This window comes from Heterocephalus glaber, unplaced genomic scaffold (assembly GCF_053883595.1).
Source record: "Heterocephalus glaber isolate CG9 unplaced genomic scaffold, H.glaber_assembly_v1.0 deba00001509, whole genome shotgun sequence".
Lineage (NCBI taxonomy): Eukaryota > Metazoa > Chordata > Mammalia > Rodentia > Bathyergidae > Heterocephalus > Heterocephalus glaber.
Window position 1 is genome coordinate 15718436 of NW_028258325.1, and position 26659 is coordinate 15745094.

The 26659-nt window shown below is 37.1% G+C and overlaps 1 protein-coding gene across 4 annotated transcripts in view; it reads right to left on the reverse strand.

The window, feature by feature from the left end:
• Positions 1-26659, reverse strand: part of Kcnip4 (potassium voltage-gated channel interacting protein 4) — a 1104843-nt gene that overhangs the window by 499064 nt on the left and 579120 nt on the right. The window contains exon 1 of one of the 4 annotated variants that reach the window (XM_004847215.3): positions 17895-25820. The exons of the other annotated variants lie outside the window; for them this stretch is intronic. Within the exon in view, the coding sequence (XP_004847272.2) occupies positions 17895-17994 (100 nt within the window). The 5' untranslated portion in view covers positions 17995-25820. Of the gene's footprint in view, positions 1-17894; positions 25821-26659 lie in introns of those variants that run through there. 4 annotated transcript variants of the gene reach the window in all.

The following is a 26659-nucleotide window of genomic DNA, read 5'->3' on the forward strand; positions in this document are numbered from 1 at the left end:
TACAGCAACTACCAAAGGTAGCAACAAAGGAGCAAAGTGTCCTTTGGTCACTTCAGGCCAGGCTCATTTTGTAGACATTATTCCAGAAAGAGAATGAAGTGAGACCCTGTAACATGAGTTGTTTTAGTCCAGGTGTTCTGGGTGCAGAGTAGGGCAGGTTCCTGGGCACATGATTTTAGGAGAGTACTCTCATGGGACACTGGGAGATGCCGGAAAGTGAGAAAAGGAAAGGGGCTGGGATGTTTCAGGGCAAGTTTTGATTTCCGGAATCCCTGAAGGATAAGTAGGAAAATTGGACCTCTTTTAAAGAAAGGAAATGGGACTTCATTATACCTGTCCCAGTTGCTGTGCGTGTGTCTGTCTAGCAGGCACTTTACCAAGGGTAATCCTTCAGAGACGTTAACAGTTGTGAGTCCTTAGAGAACACCCACCTAGCACTGTGGGATAGCCACACCCACAAGCAAAAGGGTTCCAAGGAACCTTGGTTGGTACCAAGGCCTCTGGACAGCTCTTGGCTCAATTCTCCCATCAATAAAGAAAATTCCTAAGATTCCTACTTAAATAGTTCTGACCCCTACATCTGTGTTTTTCATCCCCTCTTTTCTTGAGTAGCATATTTTCTTGTATTTTCCCCTAAAACACACACACACACACACACACACACATGCAACAAAACAAAACAAAACTCTTATGACTTAGCTGATTGATTGGCGTCTATCTAAAGTTAAATATTAATTCAAACAAGGATAACAAAGTCAAGTCTATTTAAGGCTTTCTTTACTTTTACTTTTAATGAATAGATAAAAATAGTTTTAATTACATGCATTATTTAAATAGGGTCTGAGAAACCTGGAGGTTGCTTGAAAGCAGTTTACTTCTTCCAAAGTTTTAAATATTCCTCATTCCAAACCTTATTTGGATTAACATATTTACATTGTGTATGAAGAACAATTTGCTCAGCATCTAAGTTCAGTGTCCAAATCACAACCCTCTTTAAACAAGGCAGTTTGAATTTCTATGGACTTGCTGCATAGCCTTCATTCTCTTTTTATCAGGTATAAAACCATAAAGGCAAGTGTACTTTGATGTTAGGAAGCAACTGATGAGCCAACTGTCTGCCAAGGGAAAACAATGTCAAGAAACTATAATCTAAAATGCAATGAAACAAATACAAAGCAAAGCATGACATGACACCTACCATTGAGCACTGCATAATGGAGCTGCTAGCTTTGTTTGGTGTGAGTTATTACAGTAATCCAAAGACTGTTATAAGGAATGACACCATCTCTAAATGAAAATTGCTCACCACAGCACCTGAAGCCTATTTATCCATTTTTATCATTTCCCCAATTCAGCCTACATTCCATTTAAATGTGAAGATGCAGAGGCCTTTCTACGCCCTCTACTTACCTTGCACGCCTCTTGTTCTCCTTATCTCTCTCCTGCTTATTTTGAAAGCTAGCCTCATAGCTCTCAACATTACAATAAGTTTCCAAGAAATCAGAAGATTCAGAGCAAATTCAGTGTTTGGTAGGATGACAGTGTATGTATATTTCATGTAGAAGGTAAAATGTTACTCTAAGTATTTCCTTGTGGTAAAGCGAGCATGCCCTGTTACTATGGCATAGTAATTAGTTGAGCAGTTGAAAATTAAAATAGCTAGAGTACATTCTGTGATAAGCGGTACACCAAAATTTAAGCTACAGAAATGACAAAATGGGAAAATAAGGCTTTGGGATGCATGCAAGCCTAAGACTGAGACCAATCCCTGAAAGTATTTCCTCCGAAAAGGGAAACTGTTCATAGAGAAGGGTATCTTTTTTCCTATTTTTAAATCACAGCCAGAAACATTTCTCCTCAATGAGGAATCTGCTACACAATCCCCTGGGGATTCCTGACATCAGAAACCAGCTGTGTAAATTTCTTTCCATTCATTGGAGAAAGGGAAGGGAGATAACATTTGTGACCTATGTTTATACTTTTCTTTGGTTATTTAATTTTTGCAATTAGCAGCATCTTTGTTTTGATTATAAGAAAGGTGACACAGAAATTAACCATAAAAAAAGAAAAAAAAATTATAAAACGGGTTAACCAAGAGACAGAGCTTAGAGTCAATTCCAGATCTTTGGATTCTATTCTGATATTCTTTCTACTTTTCCTGCTACCTAAGACTCAATACACCATCTCCCAAATGTGTTCTGTAAGAGGTTAATAGGAAGTCAACGTTGGTTAGGATTAAACAAAAGTGAGCTGGTTTTGTTCAGCAAGATTATCCACATTTTTAGTAGGCCCAAGAGCATTTCGAGTTTCCAAGAAGGCCTAAAATAGAATGTGTCCAAAATTCCATGACCATAGAGGTCTTGACCCTCCCAAACACTGCCTAACCTTTGAATTCTACTGAAAACAATTCAGAAACTCTGGTTGCTCCACTGGTTCTCAGTGTGACAGAAGAGCGATGAGAGGGCTCAAAGCCTTCAGTTTTGACTTCACAGATTTGACATTGCCTGAAATGTTACTAGTCTGCATTAATTTGGGAAATAAAAATTACGTCACTTATATGGGCATATAATATGATATGCAGTCCAATTAGAATGGATTTATAAATACATGAAAATATACATGTACTAAACAAGGCACTATATCTTTTATAATCATTATGTAAAAGACAAAAAGAGAATACATATACATAGTGTCATGCATATTATAACGATAAAGCAGTAAGCAGTACGTAAGGCCAGCATTATTCTGAGCACACAATACATATTTATTTAATCATCATAAAAATCCCCTGAAACAAATATTATTATCTCCATTTGACATATGAGGGACGTCGAGCACAGCTAAGTTAATTTACTTCTCAAAAGTTTTAATAGTGACTTGCACAAGCATGGGGCAAAGCCTGGTACCAGCTAGTTTTCTACAAAATTCCATGCTGCTTATGACTGATTTCAATCTATTTTGTAATAATCTAGAAGCCTTCGAAGGAGAGAGTTTCTGTAGTCTATGTAAAGACTAGCAAGGACTCCCAGCATGTTAGTTCTCCTTCCTAAACTTTTAATCTCCATCTTCCTTTTTGTAATGTTTTTATTGTTGGGAAGCCCGCAATACATCAAAAGATTTTAGAAGTAAAATACTATAAAATTTCATTTAGGGATATAAAAGTGTTTTAATTTAAGGTCAAGTTTCTAACTCTTTTCACATTCACTTATAGCCATTTGATAATTATCTATCAAGCATGAGTTAGGCATTCTCTCTGTCTGGAAAAAACTGTTTGGGGTTTACTGGGCATGAATGATGTTTGTGCATCAAAGCTGGGTTTGTCCCACCAGTGAAGTATTCATTTTGACTCAGGAATAGCTTTGCTTGAAGTCTTGTTACTAAAGACAAAGACTATGTACAATGTGATGACTAGCTACAGGGTATGAACTCAACACTGGATTCAGCACAGCTATCCTCACCAGGGGATGGATAACCGTACCTTAACTACTTGTTTTTCTGCAAAGCTCTAACAGATACATGCCTAAGCCAGTGACAGCAAACTTCTTAGAGCTTTCAGTGACAACAAATAGCCCACTGTAGCACACATGTCGAAGGTTTGCCACCTCTGTCCCAGGTTACAGGCAAAGCACCTGCACAAATAACATAAAAAAGAATAAAAGTAAAATAGAAGCCTCTTTCACTATTACCAAAAAAGGAAGGAGAAAAAAGTAAACAACTTAGATTAGATTTTTGAAAACTACTAATTGATACTCATTAAAAATAATAAGAACAAATTCTTACATAATACTGAACTTAAACAGTATATTATAGGTGTTTTACAAATTTTAACATACTTTAACCTGAAAAATCTTATGAGAACAATGCTATTATCTTCCTTGTACTGATGAAGAAATTGGGGCATAGAAGGATAAGCATCATCCCCGACATCACAAAGCCATTAAGTTCAGAATTTGGGTTCAAGTGCAAGCGGTCAGTCAGTATTTAGTGCCCTTAAGCTCTGCCAGTTGTCTCATATCAATGTCAAGTGGGTGATCTCTGTAGGCTGAAGACTGCCTTTGATATCATTTATCATTAGCTCCTCACTCTTCACAACAATGCTGTGCATTAGATCTTGTATGTGCTTGTTGAATAAGAAAACGAAGATCAAAAACCACAGAGTGTGGATTAAACAGAACACTACTTGAAACCAAAGCCATGTACTTTCCCTCATGCTAACATATTGAGGGAACTGTTTTGGGCTGAAGTTCTTTGAAAGTACGGGTCAGATTTTATTTAGTTTGGGTTCCCAGTTCCTAACCTACAGCCCAATGTAGGACTCTTTCCTGCTATAAATTATGCCAACTTGAATCAAGATCAAACCAGTCTTTCTTCCTTTCCTTAATAAAAACAAAAACATAGTAATGAAAAGGCAAAATTATATGGGTCATTCTTATGGCTAAATTTTGTAAAGTTCTTGTGGAGGGAAAAGAAAGGTAACCTATGAGAAACACTTAAGAGTCCTTGCTCCAATGACCTTTAATGGAATCTTTGCATGGGACTTAAATGTTCCTCTATCAGTCCTTCCCTTGTAATCCATTCCTCACATTAAATAATTCTTACCTAGGTTTGCGCATGAATGGTGCCCAGGCAGAGGAACGCAAATTAGTAAAGCTGAGGAGTGAGGGAACTGAAAATTGCCAAGAAACTGCAAACGCCCGCTCTCCCTCCTCTTTCTTTCCCTATCTTTCCGTACTTATCACGCACACTGTCCAATCTTCCCTTTCAGAGTAAATGAAGCAAAGCACATCAACAGAGAGAAATGGATTATTCCTACAAGTTTTAAAACTAAAACTCCTCATAGAAGGTGCAGAAAATGAGCTCTTCTTTTAGGTAAATGAGGATCATAGGCAAAATATCGATATCTTGGGCCCTAGATAATTTCCTATAGGAATATTTCCAGAGACAGCTCTTTTACAGGTATTCTAGAGACACTGTGACTTGAAATTTTAAAAAATAACTTCAATGTATAAAAATCTGGCATTAGTTCTAAGATTAAAAACAAACTCAGAACTCTGCAATTTTTTTTTTTTTTTTTTTTTTTTTGGTACTGGGGATCAAACTCGGGTCCTTGTGCCTGCACAGCAGGCGGCAAAAACACTGAGCTAAATCCCTGGCCCAATTTCAAATAAGTTCTGCCATTTTAAATAAGTTCTTTGAACCAAAAACCAAAAACAAAAACATGTTTTTCATTTTGAATTAATGAATTACTATGTTCCAAAGGGTACTGGTTTTTCCTCTTGGAAAAAAGTGTTTTATATTAATATTTATTTCCTGTTGAAAATAACCTCTAAAAATTTAAACAAATGCATACAAAGATGGACATGTTTAAAGAAGTTTAAAATGTCAGTGTTCAGCTCCCTCACCCTATGTGTTTATTTTTTAAAGGACACAGTTATTCTGTATGTTGCTTTGAAAATTTTTTTTTTGTAAGAAATATATTCTGAGTATATTTTTTTAACAAAGTCTCATGGATTTATAGTGGGTAGGTGAGAGAATTTATCAGCCTGCAGATAAGACAATATCCCTGCCCAATTTGAATGAATTCAGAGTGCAGGCACAGTCAAGGGAGATAACACTGATCAGGTGAAGAAGGGACCAAGTTTAGAAAGGGCCCTGGGCTGGGACAAAGGAGAGGCAGCCAGCAAACATATAAGTTATGACAGAGCCTCTCCAGAGTTAAGAGAGTAAGCACACGACCAGGTGAGCAAGAGGCAGGAGGAGATAAGAACCCTTTACTTTGGCCAGGGATTTAGCTCAGTGTTGTTGCCGCCTGCTGCACAAGCACAAGGACCTGAGTTCGATCCCCGGTACCAAAAAAAAAAAAAGAACCCTTCACTGTCCTGTTACCTGTCAGATGTCAAAACTAGTAAATGTCACCACTTTCTGTGAATTAAATATGCATTCTTCCAAGACAATGGTCTATGAACTAGATCCAGTTGAGGGTTCGACAGAAGAAGAAATAGAGGATCACAATAATTTGCTAGAGATCACACAGCTAGTTAGAGCCAGGATCACGGTCAGGATATTTTCCTTCCAAGAGTACAGTGTTTTTCTTAAGTTCACTCTAGCTTATTTCTTTAGACAATGCTCTTTTTCATGATGCCCCCTTTCTCCCATTGTATTTGTTGTCCAGATGGTTTATATAAATCCATCACCCAAGGAATCTTTGCAGATCTTGGTACAAAAGAATCATAATTCTACTGTGAGATCAATGTGTACTACCTGATAAATCTCAACAGTGTCTGTTCTCAAAAAAGGTATGCATGCATAGTATATACAGATTTGTGTAGCCTTGAGTCCAGCATATGTTTATACAAACCTGTATCTGTGTATAACTGTGTATGTGTCAAGAACATGCAAAAATACATACTTCATTGATTTTAATAACCAATGAACATACATATTTGAAGGAAGGATATAGAATCTATGACTACTAGATATTGAATTTTCAAAAAAAAAAAAGAGGTAGTTAGAGGTTGTAGCCACCAGAGAAGTACAAATATGTCACCATTAAAAATATCTGATGAAGAAAGCCTCATTTTTGAAACTCTGAATATAGTCATAAAATTTTTCTCCATGTGTTTGGATTTTACTCCATTTGTGAAGGTACAGTACCTACACAATTTTATGGAGGTTGTCTGTTAGTTCAAGAGCAGTCTGAGTGTATTTTCTCAAGCATTTTTACTCTAATAAATCAATTGGTATTTTGAAACATTTGCTAGATCCATTACATGAGCAATTTCACTGGATATTTTGATTTATATATTATCACTGTGGCCACATCATTGAAAAATAATGTTCCTCCTCTTTAGCTTGTGTTTACTCACACAACTAGAAGACATCATATCTGGTACTTGTATCACCACAGTCCGAGCTACTTTATCTATTTTTGCATATATGGGTGCTGGAGTAAACAGATTCCCTCTAGTTTCCTCAATGTTGTTTCCATTCTCCAATTAGCTATCCAATTCTGTCCTTTTCTTTGGACATGTCTATATGAACATTATTGTAGTAATGCACTGAAGGAAGTTTGTACTTTATCTGAGTCGAAAGAGTTCTCCTTTAAAAGTAAAAGCACAAATCTCAAATGTGTACTCAATGCCATATGGCAGTTTTCACTCATTTGTTCAGGAAATTCACTGTTCCCAGGCTCTGGTAAGACTCTTTTGTATTTTCTGTTTCCTTGAAACATCCATTACTATCCATCTCACAAACACATTACCCCTCATCCTGCTTCATATTAACTGAGAAGAAAGCAAATAAACACAGTGTCTCTTAACTTCCCATTAGGAATGTACAACATCTACACCTGTACTCTCTGATTCCCTACCAGAGGACACAGGGAAAATCAGGCCCTCCTTCAACCTATGACAACTCTTCCACAACTCCAGGGACATTAGCAGTATTGTCCACATAGTATCACCATTCTTAGAAAAGTACCCAGTAGGAGCTCAGTAAGTGTAAATTCACTGAATGAATGAATATATAAATGAATGAATATGTGTGGTTATGAGTTCCACCTGTCTGAGGACAGGAGGAAGACAAGTGGCAACAAAGACTCTTCTAGAGTTTACAACTGTAGCATAAATCTAGCCAAACATATAAAACAAATAATGTTCACAAAAAAATAATGTTCATCCATGCTTTATTTTCTCAGTGGCTTCTTACGGTCTTGAACAGTCAATGATCACAGCTATATATCACATAAAAAGAGTCAACCACACTGTCCATTTATCTCTATTAATTTTGATAACAATCATCAACTTATACATGATGGAACTTAGCCTCAGTGAAAGGGTCAGTAAGTTGCTGAAGGTCAACGCATATGTGAAGGGAGCGCGATTCAAATCTATGTCTGTCTGATGAGAGAGTTTATGTTCTCTCCACTTTTCAGTCAGCCCATGAGAGTTCCCACAGGTGCACACCCAGCTGAGCTCTAGAACCAACTCTGCATGGAGCAGAGCAACATTCTCCCTGCAGTCAGCAGGGTCTGGAAATCCCCGCTGTCAAATGATCCCATGCTCACTACGTCAGAGATGAACTAAGGGTTGCCATGGAGATGGGGAAAGAGGTGTGGTTAGGAACTTTATATTCAGCAAGATTGGATCTTGCTTTCTGTATCCTCAGGGGTGAATTTTGATCATTCTAGAAGAGGCAATCACAACAGGAGCGGATCTTGGTGTTTTGGGATTTGAAATACACGTGATCTAGGGGAATGAGGTTTATAAGAAGGAAAAAAAATCATATGTACAAAATTTGGCTTGGTTATTAATATTTATTGAGAGTGTGAATAAAAATGGCTCCATGCACTTGAAAGCCTTGGTATGTTAAGCTTCATATTCTTCAAGGGAATTCTGTCCCTGACCTTGACCTAACCTTACCTAGAAGTAAGGTACATGGTGCCTGAGAATGTTTACTCTTTCGGTGTAAATTTCAGCTTGATAACTTCTAAGTGTGCAACATCAGGCACATAACTGAAACTACATAACCATACTTTACATAATTTCTCTTTTGTTAAATCTTCAATTATAGCTCATAAAAACAGTAGCCAGCATGACTTATACATGTAAAGAGTTAACGATAGTTCACGGCATATGATCAACAAAGTGTTCAAGAAAGTGTCACTGGCCCTATCAGCATGGGATGCAGTCTTCTTAACTTTCAGCCCTGGAAACTCCTTCCTTGAGCCTTCCTATGTTCACTTAATGCCATAAAAGCCTGTGGTCCTGACACTAGGGATTTAGTTCTGGTTCTTTATCATTGTGGATTCACAACAGCGACACTGGGGCCCTACTTGCTGCTGAACCAAAGCTGGTTCCCAACTTCAACTAGTTGATGGCATCTCATTGTAGTAAATGGCTACCCACTTTACCAGGAGCACCAGCAAATAAAGTCCCTCCGTTTTGCTGGGAATAAACTAATAAAACTAGAAAAGAGAAATACAATGAAAAAAAAAATTCATACTATATCTTTAGGAAAAAAAGAGTTAGAGTTCCTGTAATTATGTCTAATATGATTATTCTTACAGGGTTTTGAAAAAATTAGGTAATATAATTAGGTAAAATACACCTCCTCCTAGAATATAATTATTACTCTATCATAGATAATGTAATTATTGTTACATCTACACCACCAAGTAATATTGTGACTTCTAACTAGTCAATTAACTTTCCTGAGTCTCAATTTACTCATAAAATTAGGGGGTTGGACTACAGTCCCTGATTCTTGATAGTTTCAAAGTTAGATATTAGTATAAATACCTGGGATGTAAATGTATCATTCTTTTTCTTCATTTGGAATATGCCCAGTTTATGTAATGTGCTTTGAAACTAATATAGCAAAGAGAAGGAGTCACAAGGGAAAAATCATGGCTTTCCTTATGAAATTTACATTTTCTACCTGCACTGCCATGATGTTTCCATTATGGCAGAAGTTCAAGGAATATTATTTGACTTTCAAAATCTCTTCCATAGGAAAGTCATATTAGGACAACTTACATTGTTTCTAAATATGCAACAAAGAGTGGGGAGTTTATATCCAAAGGTTTTGAAACAGCCTAGAAGAAGAAATAAAGACGAGACCATCTCATCCCATGTGGTAGGCAGAGGGGCAGATCCTACTCAATGATGAAAAATGAATTTTTGGCTTGAGCACCTAAGCAGTAGTGAAGGGAAGTATAGGCCATTGTTTCAGATGAAGGAGGTCTGAGGAGATGTAATGAATGCAAGTCCTGGCAAGTTTCTGGGTCATAGCAAAGAAGTGTGTGTAGGTAGTGTGCATATAGAGACCGGAGCAGGCATATAGTACAAAAGCTGATATCAGGTCCTATAAAAAAAATTTTGAGCCACAGACTAGCAACTTCCTATCTTCATAGTTCAGTAGAATTCCAGTAACAAAGAATAAAGTACAAAGACTTTGCAATGGTACCGCACAAGGGGTCCAGCAAGATGTGGCCTTGGCTATGTTTTTCTTTCTCCTCCCTCTCCCTGGCTAGGTCCACCACTTACCCTATGCCAGTCTGCCTGTGTTCCTAAGATACATGAAGCACACCTGGATCCAAGGACTCTTGCATCACGCAGTTCCTCAACCTGAAATCCTCTCTCCCAGATGCTCTGTCTCACATGCTCGTTTCTTTGAGTTATTTACAGAGAAGTAAGTTCTTCCATAAGCCCTTCTCTGATCACTCTATCACAGCCCACTGTTTCTGTACACTTACAATATTATATGTTTGTCTCTATTAGATACAAAGTTATATATTCCTATGTATGCCTTTGTTTATCTTTGCATCTTGCTTCTCTAACTGTATCTAAATTTCACAAGAACTGGAATTGTATTTGCTGCCATACTTACAAAAATGTATTATGGATCAGAAGAGAGACACATGCATTCAGTATATGAGTGAATAAATGAGTTCCACTACAGTTATTCTGTCTCCTATACTCTTCTTAGCATTTATAGTTCACACTTCAAAATTTAGCAGATGTGCTTTAAAAAACAGAGGTTTTATCTGTTTTGCTTAAAGCTGTACCTCCAGTGTTTAGAATAGTAGCTGAAGCCTTAAATTTGTTCAATAAATAAATGTCATTTACCATGAAAATTTCCTGTAGTCTAGTTTGCAGAAAGGAAATGAAGGATTGCTCTTTAGTTATCGTAAGAAGTAACAATCATGACCAGTTTTAACAGCAATCCAATTGATCAATAACAACTTCCCATTAAGTGACCGTTCTTCCAAAAGCCTGAAGTTCCATATAACACCAGCTATGTTTTGTTCTGAGTGTCTTCATCCTTCAAGCACAGTTTTCACTAGCCTAGCAAGTGGACATTGAGTAGTGGCCTCTCTCCTAAGGAGAAAAGATGAGGGTGCCTGGATATAATGGCAAACACACAAAGAATTTACCACAATTATAGGCAGATTTCTAAGCATATACAAGTATCAACTTATGTCAAGCCATACAAAAATCAGAGAGGGCGGTGGTACAACAATCCTAACTTAAGGGTTAAGGAAACTAAAGCATAGGAAGTTGCAGTTCTTACCTAAGGCCACACAGCTAGTATGTATTAGAACTGGGGCTCTATTGCTATTCAGCCATTTTGGCTTACAGTCTGCAGCCTGAGTATTTACACTCCATAGCTTCCTGATAAAAAGTGAAGCACACAAATATAATTTCAGAAGCAAGGTTCATCACGATGATGAGTGCCCTGACTTAAGTCAAATGATTTTTCACAGTAGCCTCCAAGAGCATGGACAGTAGAAATGAACTTCAAACACACATCACATGTATTGAGGGCTCTCCGGGATGATGGCCATTTAGCAAGCAGCGAGATAGGTGAGGAATTCAGCTTCCTGTTTTTAAAAATCAGGATGATGAGCAATTAGGATAACTGCTTATGTGATTGACTGATAGACTTATGGATACATAGATGACAGATGCAGGGATAGATGGACAGATAGATCAATCGATAGAAAGAATTGAACCTCTGCCTTCCAGAATGAACTCACTGGGCTCTGACCAGGAGGTCAGATAGTAATAAGTCTCTACTACAACACTCATTCACAGTAGTCAGAGAGGTAGAGAACATTCAGTTTATGGTTAAGTCTTTCAGCACCAAAGTTCTTAATAGTTACACCTATAGCCAATGATAAGCATGCTAGAAAACATGTTCACTTTCACCTGAGCCCTAGAACTGTGGGACCTGAGAGTGATTCATTCACAGTAGGAATGAACAGGAAAGTTGCAATTTGGATAAGTATTTTATGGTACTTAGGGTATGTTTGAAATTTATCTTCTGAAAATAATACATTATAGTTTTATTTCCAGAAATAGTTCTGACAAAAATAATTCACTTAATAATTTATTTTATAGGTCTGGAATTCGATTTCTGAATCTTTAAAATGATGATCTGGATGGGGTAATTTCTGAAGGATCATCCATTCTGTGAAACTTTGATACATCTGAGCATCACATAAATGAATTACAGACGTATCTTCTTTGAATTTCCTCTTCTTTCTCTATTTTTGGCTCATTATCTTAGCTATCCTTTATCAATGGTTTCATTCAGAATTAGAAGCAAAAATTTCAAATTAAAAAAATCTTTCTACTAAGTATAGGAATATTCTGTAGAAAAAGGTTATATTGCATATACTTTTTATTTTCAAGTTATGTCTTATCTTATTTTGGAATATTTGCGTTCAATAGTCATAATGAATGCCATTTGGATCAGTAACACTAAAATATATTGAAAATAATCTAGATTCCTTCACTTATTATCTTGTGAGTTTAAGTAAGTTATTACTCTTCCTAAACCTTCAGTTTATCCATATGCAAAACAGAAATAACACCTGCACTTGTGCATGTTTGATGTGATAATTCCAACGAATGGCATAAGTGACGGTTCTTTCATCCTAGTTGTGCTATAGATTCTCAACTAAGGTAAATTTTCATACTACCTTTACACTCTGTTGCTGATAACCAGAACTATCTGTGTTCTTTCTTGGTTTAAATTTGCTGATAAATATTAGAATATGTGTTTCCTGTTGGGAAGCATTCTGACCAAATCTTAAACTCCAAATGTGGCTTGCGTTATTTTCTAAGTCCATTCTAGATGCACTTACTTGAAAATCCTACTGCAATATAAAGCATCTCACTAAATTTGCTCATGTTCTAATCCACCTATTCCATATATCTCAGATCCTTTTATAAATAATCCTCCTCTTGAATTCAAGGTCTTGCCTTCTCACGGTACTTTCTTACATCAGTTTCTTTCTCCAAAATCACCAGAGTTTCTTTGTATATTTTCAACAACTCCACCTGTCACCCAAAAACCAAACCAGATAGATACTGGGCTCAGTCTGAAAATGGACATTTACATCTACTTTTTTGTCAATTTTTTACTTCAGAGTTTAATAAAATTGTGTATACTTTTAACATATGGGATTTGTAATATTTTTCATTCTGAATTCAGATGAGAGTGTTTCACAAGGTCAAGAAAGGCTTGTAAAAGGCCATTAATGGGGACCTAATGTAACACTTTCTCCTCTCATCACATTATTGAACATTGCCATCATGTTGTAATGTCAAGGAAATTGAAATTATCTAATAGGATAGGGAGTCCAATGACCTCAATTTGAATTTCACTTTTATGACTTTGTGGCTTAGAAACCTTAAGCCAGGTCTATAACCTATATAAGTCTAAGTTTTCTCATATCTAAAGTATTAGTTCCTACTTTAGAGAACAATGGTGAAGATCAACTATATTATAGTGTATCATACAGTAATATTTATATGCCTATACTATTAATATGCCTATACTATATAATATTATATTATCCTATATGGAATTTAACACTTGCCTGATACATATGTAATTTTAAGTAAGGCAAGAAATTATTGATAATGATTTTACCTTATAGTAAAGAAGAATGATGGAATTCAAGTAATAGTATAAAATCACATGACTAGTAAGAAGCAATGCTGTAATTAGAATCTAAGCAAAATAACTTCTGATCCTCTAGGTGTAGTCTCTGAGGATAAAGAATCTTCTTCCAGTAGTCCTCTTTGGGCACTAATATTCTTGAAATATAGAAGGTATTTACTGTAAGACGCTCCAAAAAATTCAAATGGTGGAAGTATTCCCTTAATTCCATTCCCACATAATGTGAAACATAGTATAAGTTTTCTAATATTGCTGTAAATTATCTTTATGGTTTTAAATGCTACAATTTAGAAAAATTTTAACATTTGAGATACAAATCAGCCTTGGCATCTCATTGCATTTAGAAAAGTGAGATGCTAAAAGGATTTTTAAAATATTCACCTATGAATTTCAGTTACACTATTTCAGATGGAAATAATAGTCTCACTCAGTCATCTCCAACCTTGTGGTCCCCAATAGGCAGCATGGTCTAGACACACAGTAGGTGCTGTTTTCCAGTAGGTCTAACTTATGGACAAATCATGAACATCCATACTTCTGTCACCAGCATGAAAAAACTAAAATTTGGAATTTTAAAAGATCTTTATTATATATGGCTAATACCTTGTTTAGATCTCTTGAGGAAGCTTGTATTATGCTATTATAAATATCTGCTAAATAAATGAGCCAAATAAGTAAAAAGAAAGTATTTTTAAATTGGAGATAGATTATTACTGTATTTTTGTTTTTATAGAAGACAATTACCAACAAGAGTTATTTTTTCAAGTCATCTTTTCATACATAGTTTGAAAAATTTTGCTTTTTACTTAGGATAATAGAAGGATGGTTTTTTATTCAGTAACTACTTCAACATAATTTGATATATATTTGGATGAAAAGCAAATGTTTTCATAGCCCAGTGTTGCATACAGAGATAATGAAATAGCTTTGCCATTAAAATTTTGATTCCATTTCTCTCTGCATTGTGTTAACAGAAAACCATTTTCATTTTTATAGCTGGAAAAGAGGCAATTTGCTGTTGTGAGATTTTAGGCATGGTGCAATCTGTCATAGCTCTGGAGCATCCTAAACTACTCAGTAAGTAGAGAGAGTCCATGAATTCAAAACCTTGGCTACTGACATTGCACATTATCCTAAAAACTTTGATCAAGTTCAACACTGTTACTTGCCTTCATTCTGACATGGTATTAAAATTATTTTCATTTAAAAATATCTTACTAAATTTTAACTAAATTACAAAAAATAACCTAATAGATGGAATATGGTGTGCTTCTTTGTTACTGGAACTCTGTATAAAGTTTTGAGAAACTATATTACAAGAATGACTGAAACAGCAGCCCCAAATGTCAAATTTTAGAGCTGAAGGAAAGGACACGTCTCTATTCTCTTGAAATACAATGAGCACTTCCTTGAGGTCTGATGAATTAACCCACTGTGGAAGAGAAAGTCTAGTCTAACAGTTTCACTGCATAACTGTTTTCAAGTAGGCCACTGATAGCTATTTTCATGAGAAAGAATACGTGCTCCATAAATTTTCAGATTTTACTTGCCTGGTAGATTCATAGAATTTATGAAGTGGAAAGTTCCATGGAGATAATCCAGTATAGTTTTTTTATATTAGACAACTAAATAGGTAAAGTGACTTACCCAAGCTTAGGAAGCAAGAGTGACAGAGGAGGCTTACGTATCTGTACTCCAACTATTCTTTTATTTTCTCTAGTGAAACAATGTGTAAGTATAATGCTTGTAGTTCATAGCAATGTGTGGCATGGATCTATGTATATCATTATTTATTTATGCATATGATACAAATATTGAAACAGGTCTCAGGATGTTCAAGAATCCAATCCCCAGTTCAAGAATGGGAACTCAAAGCACCCAGATATAAGTAAATGCAAATAATTCAGACTTTCACATTACCAATTTATTTTGAAGTACATTTATTCTATACATAATAAAAGCAAGATAATAACTCTATCATGTAAATATTTATAGGCCATTCAGAACAGAACATGGTGTATGCATATTATGAAAAAACTATATTCTGAATGATGCCTACACTGTAAAACACATATAAGTTGACTTGAAAGGGTTTAACTGTTTAAGAAAAATAGCCAAAAATCACCCACATAAGGCTCTAACCAAGGTGAAAGTTTGTCTATGTAATGCTCAAATTTCTGATCAAGGTCACTTGACCACAGAGAAATAATAAAAATAAGAGTAAAATAAATTATTATTTCTTGAAGTTATATATGTAAAATAGTGGGAAAGAAATTTCTAAGTGAAAATAAAACTGAATGCAATGAGTATCAGTGTTCATTTTCCTTAAGAAAGTTTCAGAAAAATCTATGAAAATATTACTTTCATCTTAAATAGTTTATCCTTTTAATTAATTAAAATCAATTTAAAGTGTATACAAAAACTATGTACAATGAGATATATCCATCTATGCATTTATAACTCCAGCAAGCAAAGAATGCAACCAAGTTAAATCTTGTTTTGAAGGTTTTTTGACTCTTGAATTCACTTTGAGTTAAGTTTTATACAGACTTCAAAATGAAAGGCACTATTGCTTTTTGCATCTACCAACTTTTACACATAAAGGACAATTCCTCTTTGATGTGGTTATGAACACTGTATTATTTAAAATGCATTCTCAAACAACACTGAAAATCAAGTATGGATTTATTCTGAAGTTTATGAGAGAACACATTTTCTTCCTAGAACTAGTATAACACTGGCCTGTAAAATGCTAATATTGTAACATATAAAAATACATGAAAGAAACCATTTACACAAATTGATACAGTTTTGAATATAGGTAAGAAGGCAATGTAAAAATAAATAACTTCACAAAGGTTACCAGCCCTTACATGTTCTCATTCTGGAGAGTGAATATTTATCCTCCTGAAACAAACAAGGGCAATACTAGAGCAGGTAGCATCACAAAATCCACAGCAAATGCCCCATCATAAGAGTTTAAAGAAGGACAACACAATCTTCCATGAAATAATGAAATGAGATAAAACAAGCCTCACAACAGAGAGAGGAATTCTGACAATGTTCTAAACAGCTGGAAGTCTCAAAGAGAATAAAACCCAACACATTAAAATAGGAGGTTCTCATTACACTGGTCAGGTAAAACAACACGCACTCATGAACAGAGAACCCAAACCAAGTTTCTAGCTTCATAAGAACATACAAAATAAAGAGGAGTGGCCATTTGCATATTAGAATTTATATTTTTTAGAGCTACAAAGCAAGTGTTTCCCTCAGAGAGAGCTGCAAAACGCCTTCTGCAAACTTCCTTTAAAATTACTTTCACAAACTCTGCTTCACATCAGCACCCAGGCCCTCCTGCCAGTGAGTTGTAAATGTAGGTTTCTGGTAACCTACATCAGAGTGACACACTTACTTCAACTTGCTATTTGTAAAAACCATCTAATTTATGTCACATTGTGGCAGTCACTCTCTGGAGAACTGGTTGGATTAGTCGTGGATGTAAATACATTGCTAATGTATTTTTTCTTGTTTACTCATAAAGAATACCAAAACATAACTACGCCAAACATCAATTAGAGATGCTTGGAAAAATTGCACTGCCAACTTTAGAGAAACAATGACTGGCTGAACACAAATATTCTCTCATAGGTATTTTGAATAGTAAGTAAAATAGTCTAAATTTATTCCAATTCGCAGAGAAACATTATTTCAGGAGATGATATAAGCAAGTACACACCTTATTTTTTAAAAAGAGAGAATATTATCAAAAACAGAAGACTGAGCCTCTAATGAACATAAAGAGCAACATCTCAAAAAACAATTAGCTATTTGGAATCTACATTAAAATCTATCTGTCATGCGAACTGGAGACTTTTTAATCTTAGACTCTCTGAAAGAACGTAAAATAGGTAATAAACACTTCTAGAGACATTATAAAAAGCTTGTCATTCTTGGGCTCCAATCTTAAACCTTAAGAAATTGTAAATGTAAATGCATTTCCATTTGATGAATACATTTGCACAGCAAGAAATGAGTGCACCTCATAATATACTCAAATACAAATAGCTGAAATAAAAAGGGGATATTAGAAACAAAGATCTAACATCAATATTTAGACTAAATGTTCTCGATATAAGCAGACATATCCATTATAAATACTAAATTTCCTCAGTTTTGGTTCTAACACTTGATTCAAATTGTTTCCACAGTTTGAAAATTCTTTTGCTGTGAAAAAATTACTAAAACTTGCAAAAAGTTTATTTTATTAATCTTTTCTACCCTGAAAATCTTGCCTGTTTATGTCTACTCCAGAGTCACCTTTCTCTGAGCTCATTTCAGGTGCATCTGATATTCTCTTAAAGAAAAATTTTATTGCAAAACAGAGAATTGTTAGAAGTCGCTAAAAAGCACTCCCTTACCTTCTAAACCTGCTTCAATCAGCCCAAACTGTTCCAACAATTTAACAAAAAGCACAATGACGATCAGAACTGCTATCATTTCAAGCCCTTCCAAGTTCATGGTCAGCTAGGTCATGGTCCGACCACAGCCACTGAGAAGTGTTCCTCTGCCTGGCTTTCTTTGTAAAGCCATTAAACTACATTAAGGGTGGGGGGGGAGGAGAGAGAGGTAGGAGGGAGGGAGAGACGGGGGGGGGGCAGGCGAGGGAGATGAGACCAAGAGAAAATGCCTTCATCCTGTCTGCTGTAGAGGCCAGAAGTGGCAGCTGGATAAAGTCAGAGCTGTCAAAATTATCATCTTCCTCCTTGTCACTCTAAACCAGAGAGACGGCCAGGCGTGAAGCAGCGCGCAGATCCCCCAAGCCCTGGAGGTCACCAGGAGCGTCCCCTGCCCGAAGACCAGCGAGGCGCGGTGAGGGCTGGGCCGGGACTCCACGCGCGCCGGCCGCCAGTGGCTTCCCGGGCTGGGCAGTTGCCTTGGCAACGCGGAAACTAACCCGGGGCTGCACTCGCTGCAGACAGGGACCCGCGCCTGGCAGCGTCAAACAGCAAGGCAAACTGGAAACGCCCGGGCTGAGCTGCATTTTGCTCTTTCAGAATACTAGTTAGGGAAATCAGCGAGTTTTTTAGCCAGGCACGCTGAGACCAGAGAAAAAGGAGGCTTCAGGAAGCCGTTCATTGTTCACTTTCATCTTTTCATTGCGGTTTTATCCTAATGCTCAAGTCTTAGTCACTGTAAACCAATACTCTGGTCTGAATAGTATTATACCGTATCAAAGCTGGAGTGTGATAAGCTAATAAATATCCCTAGTATTTACCTAATATTTTAGTTTTGCAGTTACCTCCTTATGTTTTTGCTCATTACCATTCAATACACTAACACATACGCTTTTCAATGTATATGTGCTCTTTAAAAAAAATATTGATTTAAATAAATTTAGAGCCAGCAAAAGTCTGAGGAAGAAATAAAAACTCGCTTGGAGTTTCTGTCTCTATTTTGCATAATTTGTTTTCCTTATCCCTCACCCGGCCCAAGTATCATAGATCAGATCTACAGTGAAATACTGGACCAAACAACTACAGTAACAACAACAACAAAGCAAAACAAAACAACAAAACACAAGAGCTGGAAAAGCATCTCAGAAAGCCAATTCAGTTCTCTTATTTCACAGAGGAGCATTTGAGGACCAAAGACAGGAAGAGATCAGGCAAGGGCGGAACAGCATGGTTGGAGATGTTCTTCACTTGCAGTTGGATTTGACGCAGTTTAATGGCTCAGGATGCAGAGTCCAGGACCAGACTGCCAAGATTCAAGTCTAGACCCTCTTATTAGCTGTGTGGGTACACTACTTAATATCTCCATGTCAGCGTGCCCTTATCTATAAAACAGGCCATGTTAATAACACCAAGATAATGGGACTTTGAGGAAAGTAGTGAATGACACCTTCAGAACAGAGAAAGTTGTTTCAATCACTACCAGGTCTTACTTTTATCAAAATATCTCCATGCTTTATTTATATTTTGTAGTGTTGCCAGATTCATCTTATCATTCTTTTAATCAAAGCTCTTCCAGGACTTCCTTTTGCCTACTGAATGAAGTCCAATGCCCCTACAAAGAATCCTGCTGTCCTTGACATCCTGGTCCGGTATCAGCTTGAGGACTGTGCCTCAATGGGCATACTTCTTTCTACATAGTCTACTTAACAGCTCCTTCTCCCAAACTCCTTCTGGGCTCCTCCATCTCCTTTGACTTTGTTGAAATCATTTTATCCTTTTGGGGGAAAAAACCCCCAAACTTTACATACCAACTCCACCTGTCAAGTTCTTAAAACTGTTTCTTGAAAATTCTCCAACCTGTATTGGAATAAATATCTCCCTTTTTGTGTGTTTTGGTGGCACTTTTCCCATTTATGATACATTCTATTATAGCCACTTGGGTTTATGCTCTCTCCACTGAAAAATGAGCTTCAAGAAGGCTGAATCATGCCCCTGTGCCTACCTTGATGCCCACCGCCATGTGTCCATGGGAGTGTTTCATACTCTATAAATGTATGGTTTGGATATTTATTGGAAATGTATGGTACAGATATTGATTAGGCCATACCACATGCCAGATGCTGAATATACATTGCTTCTGCCAACTACTGTGATTGTAGGTATAATTAGACATGATTTACAGAGGAAACACTAAGCATCAAAGAGTTTAAGAAACAGGCTCCAGGTCATACCACTGGTTAATGGTGGTACCAAGATTCAAACTCTAATTTGTTTAAAGCAAAGCCCATTATTTCTTCTCATTATTCCACACACCTTTAAATGAATTGGAAATCCATACATTGGCACAAGTACTCATTAGCACAAGATGAAGGTTGAAACTCAAATGATCCTTCCGAACTGTTTTGTGACATTCTAATTAATCCATTAACCCCAGCAACTTTGAAACACAAAATGCTTCCAAGCTGGGAGTTAACTGAACTGATGGATCTTGTCTCCTGCTCATTCACAGGATTGTCTTGACTTATACACATATCACCTGTGGTCTTCACAAAGGAATTTTTCTGTCTTTCGCCTAGGAGGAACTCCACAGAGCTCTTCAGCTTGCTTCATAAACCTATATCACCTGTCAGGTTCTATGTGTGCACCTGTATGGTCAGTGTCTTTGGGCTGAGAAATGTAGTGGGCTGGGACGCAGAGAAAAGCACCAGAGTGTGTTTATTTTCTCAGTCTCAATGTCACAATTAAGGGTTCTCTTAGTGCATGGTTGCTCCTCTGAGAACCTCCCAGCTTCCTTTCCCTATACACCACACTATCTCAGACCTCTGCTCTTCTGTTCATCTATTTCAATGCTTATCCTCATGTGCCCCATGAACAAGTAACTTTATGTAGGTCTTGATTCCCAAATTCCCAACACCAAGGAGCCACGGGAAACTACACTGCATACAACAGCACCCTGTTTATTTTCCAAACGCGAATCACTACCTCTGAACCAGTGCTATTTTCCTTGAAAGTATTGTCACCGGCTGGAGTGTATATTTGCTTACTTGTATGTCAGATGTCCCCTTTTGCTACAATATAAACCAGGGATGGCGAACCTTTTAGACCTTTCAATGATGCAAACAGACCACTGCAGCATGCATGCCATAGGTTTGCCACCACTGAATAAACTGTTGACTACAAGTCCAGAGAAATGTGATTATCTTGTTGACTGTGCTACTCTCAGAGGATAGTTAAGGGGCAGGGAGTGTGGTCACTGGTAGAGTGTTTGCCTAGCCTGTGCCAGTTCCTGCTTCCCATCCCCAGTACTAAAGAAAGAAAGAAGCAAACAAACAAATAAGGAGGAAAAAGAATGGCGCCTGCACCTAAGAGGCAGTGAGTATTTGTTGAATGACCAATATCAGCCTCTGTCCTAAAAGCTACTTGCCCTTTCGGTGATCCGGCAAGACCCAATTCCCTGTTATCTAGACAGCAGAGGACACCTGTAGGCCCAGTGAAGGTTTCGCACAGTCTCTGAGGAAGTCCCCTTCCTGTGGTGTCCCTTTGAGGAAATCCAGAAGTACTGCATACTGGGACATCCTAGCTGTGTTCGTAGTGGGTACGATGTGTGTTTCCTGCCAACATGAGCAATGACAGCAGTACAAGAAAGGAATCTGAGAAGGTTTCCCTGCTTGAAATACCTTAAAACCTTTGCTGTGGAAGGTGAGAAGTGCCTTGGACAGCATCTATTCCCACTTCTTACTTTTCGGCTGGAAGAACACTGCAGTCTATATAGGCAAAGCAATTTAATTATCTATATATGCATCACTTAGCTCCAAGTCATAGCTTGAATTCAAAACAAGCATTAATCCAGTATCTTCTCTTCCTATAGAGTCCCATATTTCCCTTTATAAGAGAAATTCTAGTATCCAACAGATGGAGGAGATCTTAACAATGACCAGATCATGGATCTCCTTCAAGTTACTTACAACTGTCTCAACCTCAGTTTGCTAGTCTTCAAGACAGACTCAATATACCTTACTGAGAGGGCTGTAATAAGGACCAAGTGCAATAATGTTTCCAACTGACACTTACTCTCCGCAAGCACACATTTGGCCAAGCACTGGATTGAGTACCTGGACCACTCCATCATTAGAATCACTCTTTGGAGAACATGACAGTTTTCATTCTTAACTTACAGTGAGAAGAATCATGGCAAGACAAGGAATCATTCCACGTCCCCGAGTCAGGAGTTGACAAACACTGTCGGATGCTTTATGAGTGGCCAGGTATACCTGAAGTCCTTAATCAAACAAACATTACCAGGATTTGGAAGCAGCATTTTCTTGTGACTTTTTAAAAGACTGCTTTTGCTGAATTGATGAGATTTTTAGAGGAGAGAAAGTTCTGTGCCCGTTCCTCGGGGTGAGCGGTAGATAAAGGGTAACTATGAGGTGGTGATGAGAGAAAGGGCTGTTAGGTAGACTGAAGTTCTACATGATGTTTGGGAGGCTGAGGCAGATTGTTTGGGTGCAAGAGTTTGAGGCCGGCCTAGGCAACACAAGAAGTACTCGGCTCAAAAAAAAAAGCTCCTATTCAATGTATTCTCCACAAACTATAAGAGGGTTTTAAGGCAGAGCCAAGTTTTGCTGCTTAAAGGAGACCCCACAAAGAAGCTTCAGGGAGTTCTTCTGCTCAGGTTCGCACAGCCACATGAAGGTTATCCTTTGCCTGTTCCCAGAAAAACAAACACACTTAATTAGAAACCTTCTTATTCATGTACTTCAGAGCAGATCCCTAAAGTGCAGTTTATTCAAAATCACCAGTTACTGGCAGTAATGAACCTATTTCTGCTTCATTTTCAGTGATACAGCTTTTGGAAGGATACAATGTTTCTTCCCAAAATGAGAAATGAATCTGCCCTTTGATAAACTGATGCCAGGAACAAAGGTATTCTGATAAGTTGTGTCTTTTTGATTCCAGGTTGGAGATGGTAATCAAAGGCAGAGGAGAGGAGAGGGGACAAACTTTCTCTCTATTCTTGTCTCAGAGTCCCAATTAATTGGCCTGAGCAAAAACTAAGCTTTGCTCAGTTTGGTAGTCCATTGTTTACTCACTCCTTAAGTCTGTGCTCCAGGTATTGCACAAGATGATATGGTCCTAAAAGTCTTCCTAGCCTTTGTGTAGATGGGAGTCTGTTAAAATTTAGGTCACACTAGGTAATGCATTTGGAATGATCACTATCTGACAGATTTGTGTACTAAGTACTTTATATGGGTTCTATCACTGCAATCTTGCATAAACCCAGGAGGTAAGGTGCTACTATTTTACAGGGGAAAAATTACAAGAGAAACAGGAAAACAGGGCTTAGTGCATTACACCCAGAAAACTCCAATCCAAGATTCATGTAGGTTCAGTTCCAGAGACCATGATTAGATGGTGTCTGAAATGCAATTGTAAACAACTGAAAACCAAGGCGATGTCTAGTAAAAAGCCTTAAGGAAGTAGAGAAAGTTCTCTGACAGCAGGGTTAGCCTAACCTAAGCATTAAAGGCAGTGTGAGAGAGGACAACAGAATCAAGGTCAGGTTTACAGGGGTTGTGCTGGGTTTTATGTAGATGCGAGGCAGTATTTGTTTGCTTGTTTCACAGCTATGGCAGTCTAAATGCCCAGTGGAGAAGAAATTAGTCATGCCAGAGAATTCATTCAGAGCCTGAGAAACCATTGGAATCAGCCAAACCCTATGCCCAGGCACTCCCATCAAGCTTCGAGTTTCTCCAGGCATCTCTCATTCTAATTCACAAGTTGAGCATCAGTGGCCTGCCTCTGACACACAGTATTCCTTTGGCAATGACGTGATCCAAGAGAAGCCTGGCTGGACTTTATGAGTGAGAGAATACAAAGTATATATGGCCCTGCAAAATTAACTGAAATAAAACAAGCCCAGGGCATCAAATGAGAAATTGATTTCAGTAATATTGTGAGGAGATGATGATCTTATACGTGAATGAGACAGTATAATGCAGAGAGGGAATGGATGCTTGTGTTCAAAATCCAATTCTGCCACTTTGAGCTTTGGAACTTTGAGCAGATCTCTGAGACAATTCACGTAAAGCATTCATAAAAGAGACTGTCATATGAATGCTCAATAAATGGGAACTCTTATTGTTGGTATTCACTGACCCTTTGCTATGTACTAAATACTGTTCTAATTGGCTGATATGAATTATTTCCATAAATTTATACAATTCAGTGAATTAAACATTACTACTGTTCCCAGTTGTAAAAAGTGGCTAAGAAATACAGCATTTCCAATTTGAGTTGGGATTCTTAAGAAAACATACTACTCATACACACCCATAAGTTTATCACCATCTTCAACAAAGTAATGTAGGAAGAATTTATAAATTCATATAAGAAAAAATTATATTGTTCTTAAGAAAAATGGAAATCCAGATATCCCTGTTGCAAGGAGGAAAAAAGTAAATAGCAATGAAATACCTCTTATGGGTACTGGTATTTGAGAAATTTTTAATCACCTCCCATTCTGGAACACCCACAAAATGAAGAGATAGAAGGAGATAATAACAGAGCATCAGGCTACAGACTCTACTCAGATCTAACTGGGTTTTCAAAGTGTCCTATCAACTAGTAGGGAAATCTACCTCGAAGGATACATCACAAGGGTTGCATCTGTCAACTCATTAGCTCCGCCCATGCATCACAGTCCATATTCCATGACCAAACAAACTCTCAATTATGAAGAAGCACTAACACTACAGTCAGATATCAACATAAGATGGTGTCCTGAGGATGAATAACAAAGGCAAGCTGCAGAATGGGTACTGGTGTTCACATGGAAGAACAACAGGCAGTGACTCAGAAACACATGGAAACTGTAATTTACAGGAGTAAGATAAACGGGATGAATGGAAATGGTAGCAACAGTATCTGGCATTGACAAGAGAGCAGATAGAATTAATCTGTTATACATTAACTGGTGGTGCAGAAACATTTGTGTGCATAAGAATTACTTAGGGACCTTTCTAAAAATGAATCCTCAGACCTTCTAGTCTGATTTAGTTGGTCATAGTTGAGTCCATAAACCTCCATTTTTGTCAAACATTCCAATGCATTCTAATACAGGACCTCTCTGGACCACACTGTGAGACACACTGCATTAATGTGCTCACACACCTTACCCATGTAAGTAATACAGCCTCCAGGAAGACCTCCCCTAGTTTATCAAAAACCAGCCAAGAGTCACATATTTTAGACATTCACCATGGTTAAGAATAAATAGGGGTCTCTAGCAGTTTCTCAAACTTCTCTTGACAGCTTTTCTAAGTAAGGTATATTTAAATGGTTTCTGAAAGGACACAAGATTTTATTCCCTTGCATTAAGTATTTTTGATGAGTCATCCCCTTCATTCATGACAGCTTTCTTCATGTATCTGTAGCTTCAGATACAAACTTGAATGAAGGTAGGGGGCACAGTCTTCTGTGCTGCTGCACATCCTCTCTCCCATCTTGATCTATCCCTGGGGCATCCTTTTTCAGCTTCAAATGCAGTCACTTAAGTGAGGACAACACTAATGTGCAGCCACCTCAAAAACCAAACAAAGTTAAATAAATAACAATTGACGGATGCAAATATTCATGTGACACTGATTTAGATAAAGTAGCTATTTCAGTTCCAGATCTAATAAACAAAACAGCAGTTGTATGGAGCCCTTTCCTACTACTCTGTGAGGGCTAATCCTTATCTAAATCAATACTATAAAAGTAACAAAAGATACAAATTTGTCTGATGCATAATTCATTTATTATGAACTCATGTAAGACTCAAATAATTGAAACAGGATTATTTATGGGATAGTTAAAACCAGAGGCAATTTCTACAGATTTCAGCCCTGGCTAATGAAAGATATATATATATATATATATATTTTTCATTCCCAATATTTTCTATTGTTCCTTCCAACAAATTGATCCTCATTACAGTTGGCATACTATACTTCCTCACAGAAACAGTGGATAAATTGTTTATTCTTTTATTGCACCAAAAATATAAAATATGAAAAGATAATAATCCCCTGATAATTATTCATGCTATTGATAAGTTGTAGTGTAATTACTAACAACTCTAACTTAATCACTTATTAACAACCTTGGTTTTTAAGAGGAATAAATTCAAATATAAATAACCATAACAATAATATCATGCTAGAATCAAATTTTGAATAATAAGGTATATTTTTATTTGAAAACTACACATAAGCCACTCCCTTAGAAGGACCATACTGAAAAGAAATACTAACATCAATGCAGTGGAAATGTAACTCATTGAACATCAGAGTGGCCTCAGTGTTCATGGTGAATTTTATGGATAACTGAGGACATGCTATGTTAGACTTATTATACTGCACTCTCTAAGCAGAATAAAACTCTTTAGGCTCATCAAAACTAATCAAACATGATCTGCTAGTTTGATAACTGAGAAAAATACCTCTCTGAATCCTGGTACAGTCATTCATTGCACCAGGATGGCAACATATATATTTTAAGAAATGTGTCACTGGACAATTCTCTCATTGTGTGACCATCATAGAATGTACTGACATAAACATAGATGGTATAGGTCACTTAAGAAATTCAGCTTCAATGTGGCCTCTTGGTGCAATCAGGATATGCAGTAATCAAAAGATGTAAGAGTCTATTGACGTCAGAACACAGTACACTACTTTCCAGTA